General features: G+C 41.6%; 1 protein-coding gene and 1 pseudogene across 3 annotated transcripts in view; one reads left to right on the top strand and one right to left on the bottom strand.

Annotated features, from left to right (window-relative positions):
* Positions 1 to 16,394, top strand: part of ITIH2 (inter-alpha-trypsin inhibitor heavy chain 2) — a 53,280-nt gene that overhangs the window by 35,901 nt on the left and 985 nt on the right. For all 3 annotated transcript variants that reach the window (XM_006150043.3, XM_014588411.2, XM_006150044.3), the window contains 5 exons: positions 3,103 to 3,240; positions 10,709 to 10,822; positions 11,258 to 11,456; positions 12,033 to 12,205; positions 13,497 to 13,608. In XM_006150043.3, the coding sequence (XP_006150105.1) occupies positions 3,103 to 3,240; positions 10,709 to 10,822; positions 11,258 to 11,456; positions 12,033 to 12,205; positions 13,497 to 13,608 (736 nt within the window). The remainder of the gene's footprint in view (positions 1 to 3,102; positions 3,241 to 10,708; positions 10,823 to 11,257; positions 11,457 to 12,032; positions 12,206 to 13,496; positions 13,609 to 16,394) is intronic.
* Positions 4,925 to 8,374, bottom strand: LOC102475374 (vasculin-like protein 1 pseudogene; annotated as a pseudogene).

Below are 16,394 nucleotides of genomic sequence, written 5' to 3'. Positions count from 1 at the left end.
TTGGAGAGGTTTTTGCTATAGGGCACATGTGCTTGCCAGAAAGACAGAGACAGAGAGACAGAAAGCGAGAAATCACCCCCCAGGAGGGATGGCCATGCCACAATCCCTTCTCCTCCATTCTCCTCGGGATCTTGGGCACACACGCACATGCGCCCTATTGCTATGCTCTTTAAACATTTTACTCACATGTCTCCCAAAGGAATTTTGAACCCCCTCCTACATGCATATTTTAAAATCAACATTAACATTTTTAAAAAATCTTGTTTTAATAAGATTTGCAAAAAATATAACTTCTGGCATATTGTAAGTATTGATCTTTGGGAATAAAACTATTATGTCACTGGTGAGATAAAATACTTCATTGGCTATTTCCCATCATCCATTTTTTAAAAAAACTATAGGCTCATTGTAGTGGCATAGCAGTGATGCAGCACTGTGATATTGAAGCTCCGTGGGAAGGTCCTAAGTTCGAGTCTGGAAGTCTCTCTGTACACTCCTGGTGTGCATTGGAATCCTGGTTGGCTGGAGCTGGGAGTAGATCATAGTGTGGAAGCCTTGTTAGGAGTGACACTCTCTCTCTCTCCTCTCTCTCTCTCTCTCTCTCTCTCTAGCTTTCATGGAAGAAATAACCAAACTTCTTTAAAAATACATAAACAAAGTTTATTTTAACTATTGGAAGTTTTGTGTTTTTTTCCTAGTTGAACTCATATTTCATTCCACTTTCCCAAAAGAACCATATCCTAGTATAATATAGTTTTATGCATGAAAGTCTTTTATTGATCATCCTGTTTCTCTATGAAAAAAAAAAGTTTGCTTATTTTGTTAAAGTATTTTATTTATTTATTTATATTTCAGCCAGAGGGCACATGCACTTGTCAGAGAGAGACAGAGAGAGAGCATCTCCCCATGGGAATGGTCATGCCACAATTCCCTCTCTTCCATCTCTCCCTCCCTTGAGGATTTAGGGTATATGCACATATGCACCCAATACATTTTTCCAAGCCACTAGATCTAGGATTGAAACGTTTTTGGGTCTGTCTTTTTTTTTTTTTTTTTTTTTTTTTTTTTTGAGAGAGAGAGAGATTTTTCTATTGGGCATATGCACTCGCCAGCGAGACAGAAAGTGAGAAATAACACCCCAAGGAGGGTAGCCACACCTCAATCCCTTCTCCTTCATTCTCCGCTCAGGATATTGGGCAAACATGCACACATGCCCAGCATGAGTTTCAAGCCACCAGGTCCGAGATTCAAACCACAGTCACTACGTGGAGTCCAATGATGTAACCATTACTCCATCTGCTGGTCCCAAGGGGTCCAGCTATCTTAACTGCCAGGACATGGGCTGGTTCTTGTTAAATTTTTTTCCTTTTGTTTGTTTAAATTTTGAAGTTAAAAATTGTGACCATAAGATTCTGAGTGTTCAACCCCTTTTTTCAAACTTCTTTGACAATCTTTTTTTTTTTTTGAGAGGTTTTTGCTATAGGGTGGTGCGCTCACCAGACAGACAGAAAGAGACATAGAGACAGAAAGCGAGAAATCACCTCCCAGGGAGGATGGTCACGCCACAATCCCTTCTCCTCCATTTTCCTCTCGGGATCTTGGGCATGCACGCACACGCGCCCAGTGTGAGTTTAAGCCACTGGGTCCAGGACTCAAACAGTGGTCGACTACATGGGAGTCCAGTGACATAGCCATTATGCTAACTGCTGGTCCCTGAGGGTTCAACACTTTCACCTACATCGAGTTTTATTAAAATTACTACTAGCAGGCAATCAACATTATAATATAAATAATAGGTTTTAAAATTCTTAAGTAAAATTTAATTTAAAATAATCTCTTACTGAGAAAAATGTGGAAGAATATTTTTTTCATATAACCATGAGTAAATATTATCTATGAATAAATGGAAAGAAACACGATTTAGCGTCAATTCTATTCTATTTATTTATTTATTTATTGGTTTGCTATAGGGCAGTAAACTCACCAGAGCAGAGAAAGGGAAGAGAGTAAGAAAGTGAGAAATCACACCCCTCCTCCCCCCAAAGATGCCCTGCTGAAGTCCCTTCTCCATTCTCCTCTTGAGATTTTGGGCACACACACAGGCCCATCGTGATTTTCAAGCCACTGGGTCTGAGACTCAAACCACAAAATCAGCCATGTGGGATCCAGCCATCTTACCGTCCATACTACCTGCTGGGTCAGCATCAATTCTACTTTTTTTTTCTTTTTATCTCTTTTTTTTCTTTTTAAAGAATTATTTTATTTAACTTTATTTATTTATGTATTTTAATATGACCAGAGAAGGACAGAGAAAGAGAGAGAAAGTGAGAAAGCAAGCCACCAGGTCTGGGACTTGAACTGCAGTCAGCCATGTGGGAATCCAGCACCCTTTCACCATGCCACCTGCTGGCCCCAGCATCAATTCTACTTTTAAAAAAAGTTTTATAAGCATAAGTCCTGAAAATACTATTGACATAGATAAATAGACAGGAACAGAAAGAGCTTGTTTCTAGGTGTATCACCTGCTTATCTGAATGTCTTCAAAATGATGTGCCAAAACTCACGTACAGACCTAATTTTGTTGAATGCAAGGAATTAGAAACCATTTGACCTGCAAAAGGTTTTCCCAGCCATATGGCTGGTTGGTTGGTTTGTTTGTTTGCTTGTTTGTTTGCTTTTAAATTTAGAAACAAATTTTATTTAAGATCTGAAATACAATTCCTAAAATATCAACTTCTCCAGAAAACTGTGGCTACACTACAGCAATATTCAAGTGGACATTTTGGTTCCTGGGGGACTTTTGGTGAAGGGAGATAGGGGGATGAGCATACCTTTCTGCGTAAACTAGAAGAAGTGTTCTTAGGAAAAAGTATACGTGGAAGCTGAGAATGTAGAAATTGCTTAAAAGCTATTCATGCTCTCTACGCCTTGCAGAAAGAACTCCCAGCGTGGTATCAGAGGGAATCAGAGGAGAGAAAACTCCAGAAGTAAAACAGGGGACGAAAACCTCCAGGGGCTACATCCAACAGAGTATTGAAATTGTGAACAATTTCCATGGAAAAGTAAAACTGGAAACTAATGGTTGCAGGTTTTCCTTCACAGGTGCCCTGTATTATGGCAGCAAAGTTGCTCCAGCTTCAGTTCCGTCATGGGCCAATCCTTCACCAACACCCATTATTCCAATGCCCGTACTAGGAGCTCGGGTGCTCGAGTCAACGCCCCCTCCACATGTGATGAGAGGTAAAAGAAAGTGCAACCCATCATAATCTCGGGGAGCGTTCATATGTCTTAATGAAATCACTGTGTCTTGGTAAACTAAATGGCCTTTATAGGCATCTTTGTCTGGTCAGCTAAGCGACCTTTATAGGCATCCTTCCTCCATTAAAGAAGATAACGCCATGCATATTTCAGCTGGGGCTAGCATTACAAAAATAAATAGATGGAGTTACTTAAACAACAGACATTTATTTCTCACGGTTCTAGAGGCTGGGAAGTCCAAGATCTAGGTGCAAGTAACATAGGCTTCATTCTGAGACCTCTTCCCGGGACTTGTAGGCAGCTGCCATCTCACTGAACTTTCACCTGGCCTTCTCTTTCTATGCCCACAGGAAGAGAGAAAAAGAAAGAGCTCTTTGGTGTCTCCTTTTACCAAGGCAATAATCCCATAATAAAGGGTCTCCAATCTCATGACCTCATCTAAACCTAATGACCTTCCAAAGCCCCATCTTCTAATACCATCTCAGTGAGGATCAGGGTTTTGATATTTGGATGGGACAAGAGGTACAATTCTATCCCTAGCATTCCATTTCCAACTGTACAAAGAGGACTTCAAAAAAATTCATGGAAAAATGGGATTAAAATGCAAAATCTTTTTGAGGCAAAAAATGTTCAAAAAAATTCATGGAAAAATGGGATTAAAAATCTTTTTGAGGCAAAAAATGCTTAAGTCAGTACATCTTTTTTATAATATGCATTGACTTTTTTAACTGATGCAAAATATTGATTGCAATTAGTTATTTTTACGCAGTAGTTTTCCCCTTTAACAGACTTGTGATAACCACATCTTTGAAATCTGTAAATAATGTTATCAAAATAAACTTAATCTTTGAAGTCTCACAAAAATACATATTTTACAATCCACTCTGAATATCAAAGTTGCAAGAATGACACAATATTGCCTATATCCAAATATTTTATAGTTGTACCCAGAGTGAAAATTTAAAAACAAACTAAAAAAAAACAAGAACAAAAAAACCACACATGCTTGGTGAAGGAGCTAAAGTTACCCAAGCGGGTAAAAATAAAATAAAATGTTCAATTGATATTAATTAAGTATCCAATTAATATTAATAGCATTAATTTAATACAATAGCTTTAAGAGTCACTTTGTCATTGACAATGATTGCTTGAGCACAGGAATGTTGCGGTGGTATTAGCCGCTGTTGCTGCAGATCAGTGTCTCCTCCTCGCTAAACTGCCAGTTCCCACCTGCCATCGCCCCATATAGTGTGTGTGTGTGTGTGTGCGCGCGCGCACGTGCGTGTACATCTTTTTAAAAATCTTTCCCACCACATAAACTTCTCTCTGTTAAGCAGGTAACAGGGAAGAACAAAAACAAGCTAAACAAGGCAATCACTCTTTCGGATATGATTATTTCCCTTGTGCATGAAGTACTGAACAACAGAAGGGAAATAATGATATCTCTTTTTTTTTTTTCTTTTTTTGGAGAGGTTTTTGCTATAGGGTGCGTGCACTCGCCAGACAGACAGAGAGAGACAGAGAGATAGAAAGCGAGAAATCACCCCCCAGGGGGGATGGCCACGCCGTAATCCCTTCTCCTCTGTTCTCCTCTTGGGATCTTGGGCACGCATGCACACGCACCAGTCGTGAGTTTAAGCCACTGGGTCCGGGACACGAACCATGGTCGACTACGTGGGAGTCCAGCGACATAGCCGTTACGCTAACTGCTGGTCCCGATATCTTTTGTATACTCTCTAAACACACGAGCCGAGTGTACTGAGTCAGATTTAACTGTGAACATTTCTATGCCTACTTCCAGGCAGCATCATCTGATGTTTCGCTGCTACTGGTTTCTGCATCTGAGTCTTCAAACTCTGCTTTGCAAGTGCTTCTCCAATGGGAGGACAGGCTGGAATAGTGACTCTGCAAGAAGCCATTCTTTCCAAAACCTTTTTTTCTCAGCTGCTCTGTCTTCATGTAGGACTCTTTGAGCTCATCCTCTGTGAGAGGAAGGCAATTCTCAACCTTTTCAGGAAATTCCTGCCATCCACTTGCTTTCAACCATCTGTGCTTTGCTTCCAGAGAGTATGAGAGGACCTCCCCTTCTTCCACTATGGGGAGATCAAGACCATGCTGATGACAGCTTCCTTCCCCATTTTACCTTTCGTTCAGGTGTGGTATTGTCCTCCAAATCCTCCATCTTTTCACAGTCTCTGTTCTCTGAGAAGTCTCCATTCCAGTCATCCTTCAGAGTCTTCAGGAACTTGTTCTTCCTGTCAGTGGTTCTGTGAGTCAGTTTGGTCAGACGAGAAGAGCTTATCTCAATTCGAAGAGTGGTGCTGGAGGGACTCTCTCTGGGAGAACTTAGAACTATGCCACCAACTAGTACCACAGATTTGGTAACGGAGATTGGACTGGTGAAAAGAGACTCCCAGCTAAAGGAAAGGTATCCTGATTTGTGTTCAATTCTGTTAGATTTCCATGTATTAGGCTTGGAAGAAGGTGGTACCAGCTTAGGAACTGGGTTCTTACAGACCCTTGGAACCATGGCTGAGGGTTTATTCCCATTTGTGTGGGGAGATCCTGGTGAGGTGAATGTAGCAGAGGAGGCAGCAGCAGGATCCTCTTTGGAAACTTTTTTGATAACTAGCATCTTAGAGGATTGCTTAGCACTGGATGGGTTTTCCCACACTCCAGAAAGGGTCCCAAAGATCTGCATGGCTAATTCTATTTGCCAACTTTTAGATTCAAAGAAGGAAAGTCTTCCTCTTCAAACTGCAGCTTTTCCACCTTGTCTTCTTTCTTTTCTTCCCTGATCTCCATAGGTCACTTTTCTGGAAAGGCTCAACCTTTCTGGGAGTGGAAGCTGCCATTCCAGTGGCAATGGCTCCCTGAGCCACCTCCACTATGCTGGCTCATGCCATCATGACCTCGGGAAGAGCCATGCCAACCGGATACGCTCCATGTGATTCCAGCATACGCTCCCTTAGAGACACCGGAGTCCACAGAATCATGGCGAATAGGGAGAGCTGGTGCCTGGAATCTCCTGTAATTCATAGAAGTCCATTGTTTAAAAAAAAAAAAAAAAAGCCAGCAGAGGGGTTATGTCACCGATGGCTTACTCCAACTCTACCTTCTCCTCAGGATAGGTGCTCTCTGTGTTTTTAAACTTTGCTGACTGTGGTGTTGAAAAATTTAGCCAAGCAGAAACAAAGTCATGCCACACTTCTTAGGTCCAGTGTCTCTTTTCTGCAAGGTGAGGCATCCAACCGCATGGCCAGAATCCTAGAGAGTAACCTCTGTGGTCCTGGTTCCCAAACTCCTTGAGTCTGCAGCTTGGATCTCCCATAAGGTTTTCTCATTATAAGGGTGCTTATAGGGTACACAAAGAAGCCAGGCTCCTTGTAGCTTTCTCTCTCAATCCCCTCAATGGCTCATCTTGAACTATCTAGACTTTCTGATGCATTTCCAAAAGGGGGAGGGAGCAGGGAAAGGAGAACATCAAATTATGTGTTACATTTTTAAAAGGGGGGAAGGGAAAGACCTATGTCTACATTCACCTCATTCAACTTCCTCGAGTTATGGCACTAGAATGGACATCTGCACAGAGAGTGCAAACACTGTTCATAACAAGGTCATAGCTACAAGACAGGTGGGCTCACATGTGGGTGAATAATGTCATCAGTGTGATGGATCAAAAGCATAACCCGAAAACACTAGAAAAGATCTGAGCAGTCAATGACAGTGGCAAAATACCCACGTGACAAAGCCCTTAAAATGCAAATCTCAGGGGCCAGCAGATGGCATATGGTTATGTCACTGGACTCCAACATGACTGACCATGGTCCAAGTCCCAGATCCAGTGGCTTGAAATTCACGCTGGGTGTGTGTGTGTGTGTGTGTGTGTGTGTGTGTGTGTGTGGCCAAGGTCCCAAAAGAATGGAGGAGAATGGATTGTGGCATAGCCAACCCGCCTGGAGTATGATTCTTTCCCTCTCGTTGTCTCTCTCCTTTCCCTGTCATTGTCTCTGTCTCTCTGGCGAGTGCATGCACCCTATAACAAAAATCTCTCCCTAAAAAAAAAAAAAATGTCCAAAAGACACAGAAACACCAAACAATAGGTCTTTTTTCCCACTGGATAGTTATTAAAGGCTTTGGGAGTAAATGTGACATGATTTGACCCTCAGTTTTGAAAAACTACTGGTGGCAGTGTAAATACAGTATTGGAGGGTAGACATAGGAAGATCATTTAGTAGCTAAAGCAGTAACCCAGGCCAAAAAAGTTAAAATCAAGGCCTCAGATAAGTATTATCCCAATAGCAGAATAGTTATAAGGTAAGTTCCACATGCCTAGTAGAAGCTCAATTAAACAATGGCTAGTATTAAGCCTATAAAACTGGGGTCCTTAGGCGTCTGTGAAGTTAGTTATGGGGGTCCTCAACTTAATCAGAATTAGACTGCAGATACTAGCTTAAATCTGATGTTTCATTTTTGTTGGCTAGAATTTTATCAACCCAACATGACAGTAGATTTGTTTGCTGTTGTTACTTATCAGAGGGTCTCATTGGTGGGATTGGGGTTCATTAAAATGGTGAAGCCAATCATTGTCTTTAATAAAAGCAATTTCACCAAGCAAAATATCTCAACACTGCATTTGTATACAGAAAGAAAGAAAATATGATATAATGATTTTTTAATTACATATTTTTTTAAAAGTTAAGAGCCTTTACTCTGTTTTATCAATGCCCTCTAGTGTCTGACTCCAACAAAAATTGACTAACCAAATATTTACAGACTGCAGAGCATGAGCTTGATGGTGTGAAGCATGGAAAGGAAGTACAAAATTCACTTCTTGCAGTAAATTAGATTATCCTCGCATTCAGTACCAAAATACACAGTTGAAAATGAATGCGTTCAAGGCAGCGTATGAGAGTGCTTAAGAGCATGGGCTTGGTATCAGACAGTTAGTATGTGAGTTATAGCTTTGTCACTGATTCTGGTGTCGCCCCAGGAAAGTCACCTATTCTTCCTGTAAGGACAGAGGAGAATTAATTGAGTTAATGTTTGCAAGGAGCTTTATGATAACATCCAGAATACAGTTACCTCTCTGGGAATGGTATCCTACTCTTCCCATTTTATTCTGGAAAACACAACTTCTGTTCTCTTCGACTCAAACCATGCACTTCAGACCCTTCACTCGTTGAGACTAGAACTCTGGCAGCAGCAGCTGTTCCTCTTCACTCAGTTAACCAGGCAGTGTGGACTGGAGTGAAATACCACTTGACTTTTCCTTCCTTTGTCAAGTCCATTCTTTATCTGAGGTCTTGAATTTAACTTTTTTTGGCCTGGGTTACTGCTTTAGCTACTAAATGATCTTCCTATGTCTACCCTCCAATACTGTATTTACACTGCCACCAGTTTTTCAAAAACAAGGGTCAAATCATGTCACATTTATTCCCAAAACCTTTAAACACTATCTAGTGGGGGGAAAAAAGACCGACTGTTTGGTGTTTCTGTGCCTTTCAGACCTGTTTGTTTATTTATTTATTTATTTATTTATTTATTTATTTATTTATTTGGTAGGGAGAGATTTTTGCTACAGGGTGTGTGCTCTTGCCGAGAGACAGAGAGATAGAGAGACAAAATGTGAGAAACACTCACCTAGGAGGGATGGCCAGGCTGCAATCCCTTCTCCTCCGTTCTCCTCTCACAAGTTTGGGCATGCAAGCACATGTGTGCAGTGTGAGTTTTAAGCCCCCAGGTCTGAACCTCAGAACCATGATGGTCTGCATAGGAGTCCTGCAACATAACCATTGTGCCATCTGCTGGTCCTCAGGAAATGTACCTTTTCAATCGGACCTTCTTTCTCCATTCTTGAAGAACTCATTATCTGGCCACAGCGAGTTACTTTCTAAACAAATCATGAACTAGTCTACCTCCATACCTTTCTCATTCTGTCCATCCAGAATAAAATCTCTCTCTCTTTTGCCTTTTGTCTTCCCCCTCTTCTTCCTACTCACTTAGTTCCAAATCTAACTATTCCTTCCGGCCTTGCTCAGTTAGCTCAAGGGGACCCAGTCAGCCTTTTATCTTCATTCTCATGGCAATTTGCTTGGGCAATTATTATACCATTTACTTCATTCTCTATTCCATTAGTGATTATGTTTACCTCCTTAACTAAATTTCTGCTTTCTTGAAAGTACAACCAGGACTTACTTGTAGCTGTACAAACGTCATCTAATTTAGTGTTTTGCACATAAGATAGTTTAATTTTGGTTTGATTTTACCCTTAAAGAAATATTTGTTGGGAACCAGCAGTTAGCATACTGGCTATGTCGCTGGACTCCCACGTAGTCGAACGCGGTTCGCGTCCCGGACCCAGTGGCTTAAAACTCATGCCGGGCGCGTGTGTGTGCATGCCCAAGATCCCAAGAGGAGAATGGAGGAGAAGGGATTGCGGCGTGACCATCCCCCCAGGGGATGATTTCTCGCTTTCTGTCTCTATGTCTCTTTCTGTCTGTCTGGCGAGCGCACGCACCCTATAGTGAAAATCTCTCCAAAAAAAGAAAAAAAAAAGAAATATTTGTTGATTGATTGGTTACAGGGGAAGGCAGAGTAGACTAGGGAGACAAGGACAATCACGTTCAGTAACAAAGGAGTACTTTCTTAGGAAAGTACTTGATTCTTCATTGTTCTTGGAATTAATATTAATCTGTATATCAAAAATATCCGGTCTTTGTTTTTCTGCTGTTGCATATGTCTCCTTGAGAAGTAGATCTTGGGGCCAACAGGTAGCATGGTGGTTAAGGAACTGAACTCCCACAAGGCTGATCAGTTTGAGTCCTGGACCTGAAGGTTTAAAAATCATGCCAGGTGCATGTGCATGTATGTCCAGAATTCCAAGAGGAGTGTGGAGGAGAAGGGATGGTGGCATCCCCATCCCCCGCGGAGTGATTTCTCACTTTCCTTCTCACGGCCTCTCTCTCTGTATCTATCTATCTCTGGTGGGCACACTCACTCTATGGCAAATAACTAAAAACGAACAAACAGAAAGTACATCTCCATCATGTGTTTATGTGTTTCTTATTTATAGAAGGCATGTGTGTGTTTCTTATATCTATGATATGTGTTTTCATATATATATACATATATTTGTGGTATATATTTCTTGTTCTTTGTGCCTTCCTTTCATTTTTTTAAAATTTCTAGCATCTAGCCTAGCAAATGTGATAGCTTCAGAATAAACACCCACTATCTTTGTAAAATAACATAAAGCTCTGCTGGTAGCTCCATGACGAAGGGACAAAAAGAACTATCGGGCCCCCAATACCTAGAACGTTAGCTACCTATAGTAGCAGCACAATAACTATCCGTTCTGGCGAAGTTAAAGGTGCTCCAGAATAAAACACTGTTCAAAATCATCTTCCTTTTTATGACTGGGCTTTCATTGTCTGTGTGTTTCTTCCAGTTGAAAATGATCCACATTTCATCATCTACCTGCCAAAAAGTCAAAAGAATATTTGTTTCAATATTGACTCAGAACCTGGAAAAATCCTCAACCTGGTTTCTGATCCAGAATCAGGTAAAATAAAAACAAATGATATGTGACTTAAACAATTAGGTAATAGTTCTTTTTCCTTGTCACTACCTGGGATTTCTTTTTTTCTCACCTTCACAGAAGTTCTGTGTTTCTAGAAATTTGTTATTACTGAGAAGTCAAATTGTACATATATTTCTAAGTATTTGACAATTATAGTACAATATAGACAATCACTCTGCATATGAACTGGCCATCTTATTGTGAAAGAATTGATTTAAACTATAATAAAGCATATCAGCTATAAAATGAGAGTTACAAAGGAAAAGAGTTATGAAAAATCTAAAGCAAAATAATAATATTTCCTTATTGCAAAATTTTATAAATTTGAAATAGGGTGACCACACATAAAAAATAAATAAATAAATAAATAAAAACAAGTGATGCACAAGAGGGAAAATAATTTTTTCTCTGCTGTAGGAATTTTAGTCAATGGACAACTCATTGGTGCCAAGAAGCCCAAAAATGGAAAACTAAGCACCTATTTTGGAAAATTGGGATTTTACTTCCAAAGTGAAGACGTGAAAATAGAAATCAGCACTGAGACCATCACCCTGAGCCATGGCTCTCGGACATCCACTTTGTCCTGGTCTGACACAGCTCACGTTGTTAACCAGAGGCAAGTGTCACCCAGTCTGAATCAGGGTCTACCCTCAGCACAGATTGCAGAAGTAAATCCAGACATCAGTGACAACATAGAACTTAACATTTTCATTTCAGATATAAGGAGGTTGAGGCTTATATTGTTTTTATCCACTCAGAAAATTGTTCTTACCCATCTCCTATTCTGGCAGCAGGAGCTGTGCTTTTGGTCACCACGGTGTCTCCAGGTCTAGCCTCGTGCATGGCACACAGAGTGTGCGCAATGCATACATGTTGGATCAGTGAATGAATCCATCAGTAGAAATCCATAATTGGCTGTGTGACAGCATCTGCTCCAAACACTGTGTCTGATACGTAGTGTCTTCCCAAGTAGTATCTGTTAATTGGCTTATCTATTGTACAAACTCATAAAGAGACAGAATTTTAGAGCTGAGAATTTAAGTAACGTTCCATAGCACAAACACTGTGACGCTCTTAGAAAACTAGTGACTCTGTACTGGGAGGAGTGGAGAGTTCATGCAAGAGTAAGAGGAATGACTTTCCACAAAATCTGTCCTGGCATTGCTAATTCTATTTTGACTTTCACACTTAGGGTGCTTGTCTCAGTGAAGAAAGAAAAAACTGTGACTGTCACTCTAGATAAAAATATGTCCTTTTCTGTTTTACTTCATCGTGTCTGGAAGAAGCATCCAATCAATGTAGACTTTCTGGGAATCTACATTCCCCCCACAAACAAGTTTTCACCGAATGTACACGGACTCATAGGTAAAGTGTCTATTGGTCATCTGGGAAATGTGGGACTACTCCAGGTCTTTTGGACTCTTGACAATGGCTTTAGGAGTGGAAAAGTGACAGGTGTGGACTCAAGAATATGATGACCCAGAAATGGATAGCCAGGTCAGTTGACCTAGACATGGGTTTCTATGACAAGATTTCAGTCAGGTCAGTTGACCTAGACATGGGTTTCTATGGTTTTCCAGACAAGATTTCAGCGGAACTAACTGGAAAAGTTAAGAGAAGGGACAGATAAATGTTAAGAGTTGTTTTGTTTTGTTTTGTTTTGTTTTTTTAGAGGTTTTTTGGTATAGGGCGCGTGCGCTCACCAGACAGACAGAGTCAGAGAGACAGAAAGCGAGAAATAACCCCCCAGGGAGGATGGTCATGCCACAACCCCTTCTCCTCCATTCTCCTCTTGGGATCTTGGGCACGCACGCACATGCGCCCGGTGTGAGTTTTAAGCCACTGGGTCCGGGACGCGAACCGCGGTCGACCACATGGGAGTCCAGCGATGTAGCCATTACGCTAACTGCTGGTCCCTAAATGTTAAGTTTTATATGAGAATCTTTTTCTAATTGCAGAGAGGTGAACTGGTTTAGGAAGTCTGTGATGACAACAGAACATTCTGGGGAGTTGTTCCCAGTATTAAGAAGGATTCCAATTTGAGACCAGCTGATGATGTAATGGTTATGTTGCTGGATTCCCACATAGTCGATCGTGGTTGGAACCCCAGGCCCAGCAGCTTAAAACTCATGCCGGGCATGTATTTGTGCGTGCCCAAGATCCCAGGAGGAGAATGGAGGAGAAAGAATTGTACTGTGGTCATCCCCCCTGGAGGGTGATTTCTCACTTTCTCTCTCTCTCTCTCTCTCTGGCAAGTGCACATGCCCTATAACAAAATTCTCTCTCTCTCTCAAAAAAATAAATAAATAAAGGGGGGGCGGGTTCAAATGTAAGCCTATGACATCACAAATAAACCTCGTTCCTGTGACAGGAGCTGTGCTCTGAAGTACTAACGTCACCCTCCCACCACCAGGATGCTCAGTTTAGTTTGGTCCAGTAGATCAACTTCCTGTATAAAATAAGCATGAGGGACAGGATGAAATTTGCTTTCAGGGAGGACCCCCTCCCTCCCATTGCTTCTCCTTTTTTCTTTCGACACGTTTCTAGCCTAGAAATTTAGAGGGGGAACCACAATACTCCCTGGATCATAGGACAAGCCTTTCCTTTGATTAACCTTGAATTATGTGTCCATAAATGTCTGCACTTGTTACACTAGGCCAGTTCATGAATGAGCCAAAGATACGCATCTTCAATGAAAGACCAGGAAAGGACCCCAAGAAGCCAGAGGCAAGCATGGAAGTGAAAGGACGGAAGCTGACTGTCACCAGGTAAGTCTAGAATGTATGAGACAGTCATGAAAGAGGTTCCTGTTAGGATTAGGCTCACGCGGAGAAATAGAAAAGCAAGAAAAGCTGCTGTGAGCACAACCTCTAAGCAGCTCATCGGGAATAGCTGTGCATGTGCATAAGGGGCACTTCAGATAACCCATCCTCACAGCATACAGTGGCAGATACATAGCTATGTGTCATCGAATGCCAAAATCAATCCATTATGCTCATTTTCATACATAGGATGCCCTATGTTTACAAGTTAGGTAGTTGAAAAGGATAATCAAAGGAGAGAGAATGTGTTTTTAATGTAAGGGTAGAGACTTATTTTTGAATATGGAGCTGCTAAATGCTTTTTTTTTTCCTGAGAGAAAGAGAGATTTTTGCTGAAGGGCATGTATGCTTGCTGGAGAGACAGAGATAGAGAGACAGAAAGGAAGAAATCATCTTCCAGGCAGGATGGCCACACCACAATCTCTTCTCCTCCATTCTCCACTAGGGATTTTGGGCACAGATGCACATGTGCCCAGCATGAGTTTAAAGGGTCCAGAACTTAAACCACAGTCAGCCATGTGGGAGTCCAGCACCTTAACCACTATACCACCTGCCATCAAATGCTTTTTGATGTAGCTTTTTTTACATAAACCATAATCATATGCTTAATGTAGAAGTGAGAATTTAGATTTGTTTAGTTCGTTCTCTGCTGCTAATAACAAAAATACTTGAGACAAGCTGATCGAAGAACAGAGATTATTCAGCTCACAGTTTTGTTTTGTTTTGTTTTGTTTTGTTTTGTTTTGGAGAGGTTTTCGCTATAGGGCGCGTGCACTCGCCAGACAGAGAGAGACATAGAGACAGAAAACGAGAAATCACCCCCCAGGGGGGATGGCCACCCCGCAATCCCTTCTCCTCCATTCTCCTCTCGGGATCTTGGGCACACGTGCCCAAAACTCACAAACGTGAGTTTTAAGCCACCGGGTCCGGAATGCGAACCACGGTTGACTACATGGGAATCCAGAGACATAGCCATTATGCTAACTGCTGGTTCCCTCAGCTCACAGTTTTGAAGGTCTAAGATCAAAGGACCATATCTGCAGAGGGTCTTCTTGTTGAGGATCCCCTGGCAGAGTCTAGAGGTGACATAGGACATCATATGGCAAGACAGCAGGGACAGAACATGCGTATGTGGGTGTATGCTTGTCTTATAATGCCACCAGGAGCAGTCACCTCCCAAAGGCCCACCTTTCACCACCATAGTTAGATTAAGTCCTCTCAGCACGGTTAAAAGGGCTCTCCAAACTGCAATGCATGAATGTCTGGGGGATACATTCAAATCATATACACTTGTAAACCATTCTGAGTGTAAAATTGTCATAAATCTTTATAATTTTTCCCAGTCTTTTATAATTGCTTCACTCATGGCTAATCTGATATCTTTTTAAAGCTTTTTTTTTTTTTTTTACCTTTTTAGACTTTTTACAAAGCAGCCAACTTTGCTTTATTAGAAATGGCTCCCACATACTTAACTAAGCTATAGCATTATGATAATTATACCATAAAATTAAAATAATAAATGCCACACAAAACTAGATTTGTGAACTAAAACAATAGATTCTTAGTGAGTATACCAGTCAATGGCATTGTTTTTCCAGGTAGAGAGCTATGAGTTACAATGAACATCAGCAAATATGTCTTATAGAAGAAGTGAACAAGAGTTCATAGCAGTGATAGTAAGTTACCTGAGGCTGATGAGAAAGCATCTATTTTTTTTTTTGGAGAGATTTTTGCTATAGGGCGCATGTGTTCACCAGAAAGACAGATAGATAGAAATCGATAAATCACCCCCCAGGGGGGATGGCCACCTCGCAATCCCGTCTCCTCCATTCTCCTCGGGATCTTGGGCACGCACGCACATGCGTCCAGCATGAATTTAAGCTACCGGGTCTGGGACTCGAACCGTGGTCGACTATGTGGGAGTCCAGCGACATAGCCATTACGCTAACTGCTGGTCCTGAGAAATCATCTATTATAGCACAGTGATAACAGGCAAATGTTGGGCTTCAATTTCATCTAGTACAAACATCTTATGATGCATAAGCTAAAATTGAGCTGATCTATGGGCTATGCATAATTATATACTGCATACTCTCTGTTATCTGTGGGTTCTACATCCACAGACTCAACTACACTCGGATGCAGCTAGTCTGTGTCTATTGTTATAAAGTGGGGGAAGAGGCGGCTCCCTAAAACAGAGATACTAAAGAATTTTATCTGTACCTTTTCTTGTCACTTTTATTTGGTGGTAAGATCACTTATAAGTGGGACCAGTAGATGGTGTAGCATCTCTGGACTCCCACACGGCTGACTACAGTTTGAATCCTGGACCCACTGGCTTGGAACTCAGGCTGGGCACATGTGCGTATGTGCCCAAGATCCCGAGAGGAGAATGGAGGAGAAGAGATTCCAGCATGGCCATCCACCCTGGGGGGTGATTTCTCACTTTCCCGCTCTCTGTCTCTGTCTCTGTCTCTATCTCTCTCCAGTGAGCACATGCGCTCTAAGGCAAAAATCTCCTAAGGACCAAAAAAAAAAAAAAAACCAGTTAGGGAACCAGTTGTTGGGGTAATGACTATGTCGTTGGACTCCCCCGTAGTCGACCATGGTTCGCGTCCCCGGACCCAGTGGCTTAAAACTCACGCAGGGCACATGTTTGTGCGTGCCCAAGATCCTGAGAAGAGAATGGAGGAGAAGGGATTGTGGCGTGACCATCACCCCTGGGGGGGGGG

The sequence above is a fragment of the Tupaia chinensis genome, unplaced genomic scaffold (genome assembly GCF_000334495.1).
Source record: "Tupaia chinensis unplaced genomic scaffold, TupChi_1.0 Scaffold000275_1, whole genome shotgun sequence".
In the NCBI taxonomy this organism is placed as follows: Eukaryota; Metazoa; Chordata; class Mammalia; order Scandentia; family Tupaiidae; genus Tupaia; species Tupaia belangeri.
This window is presented reverse-complemented; position numbering and strand designations above follow the sequence as displayed.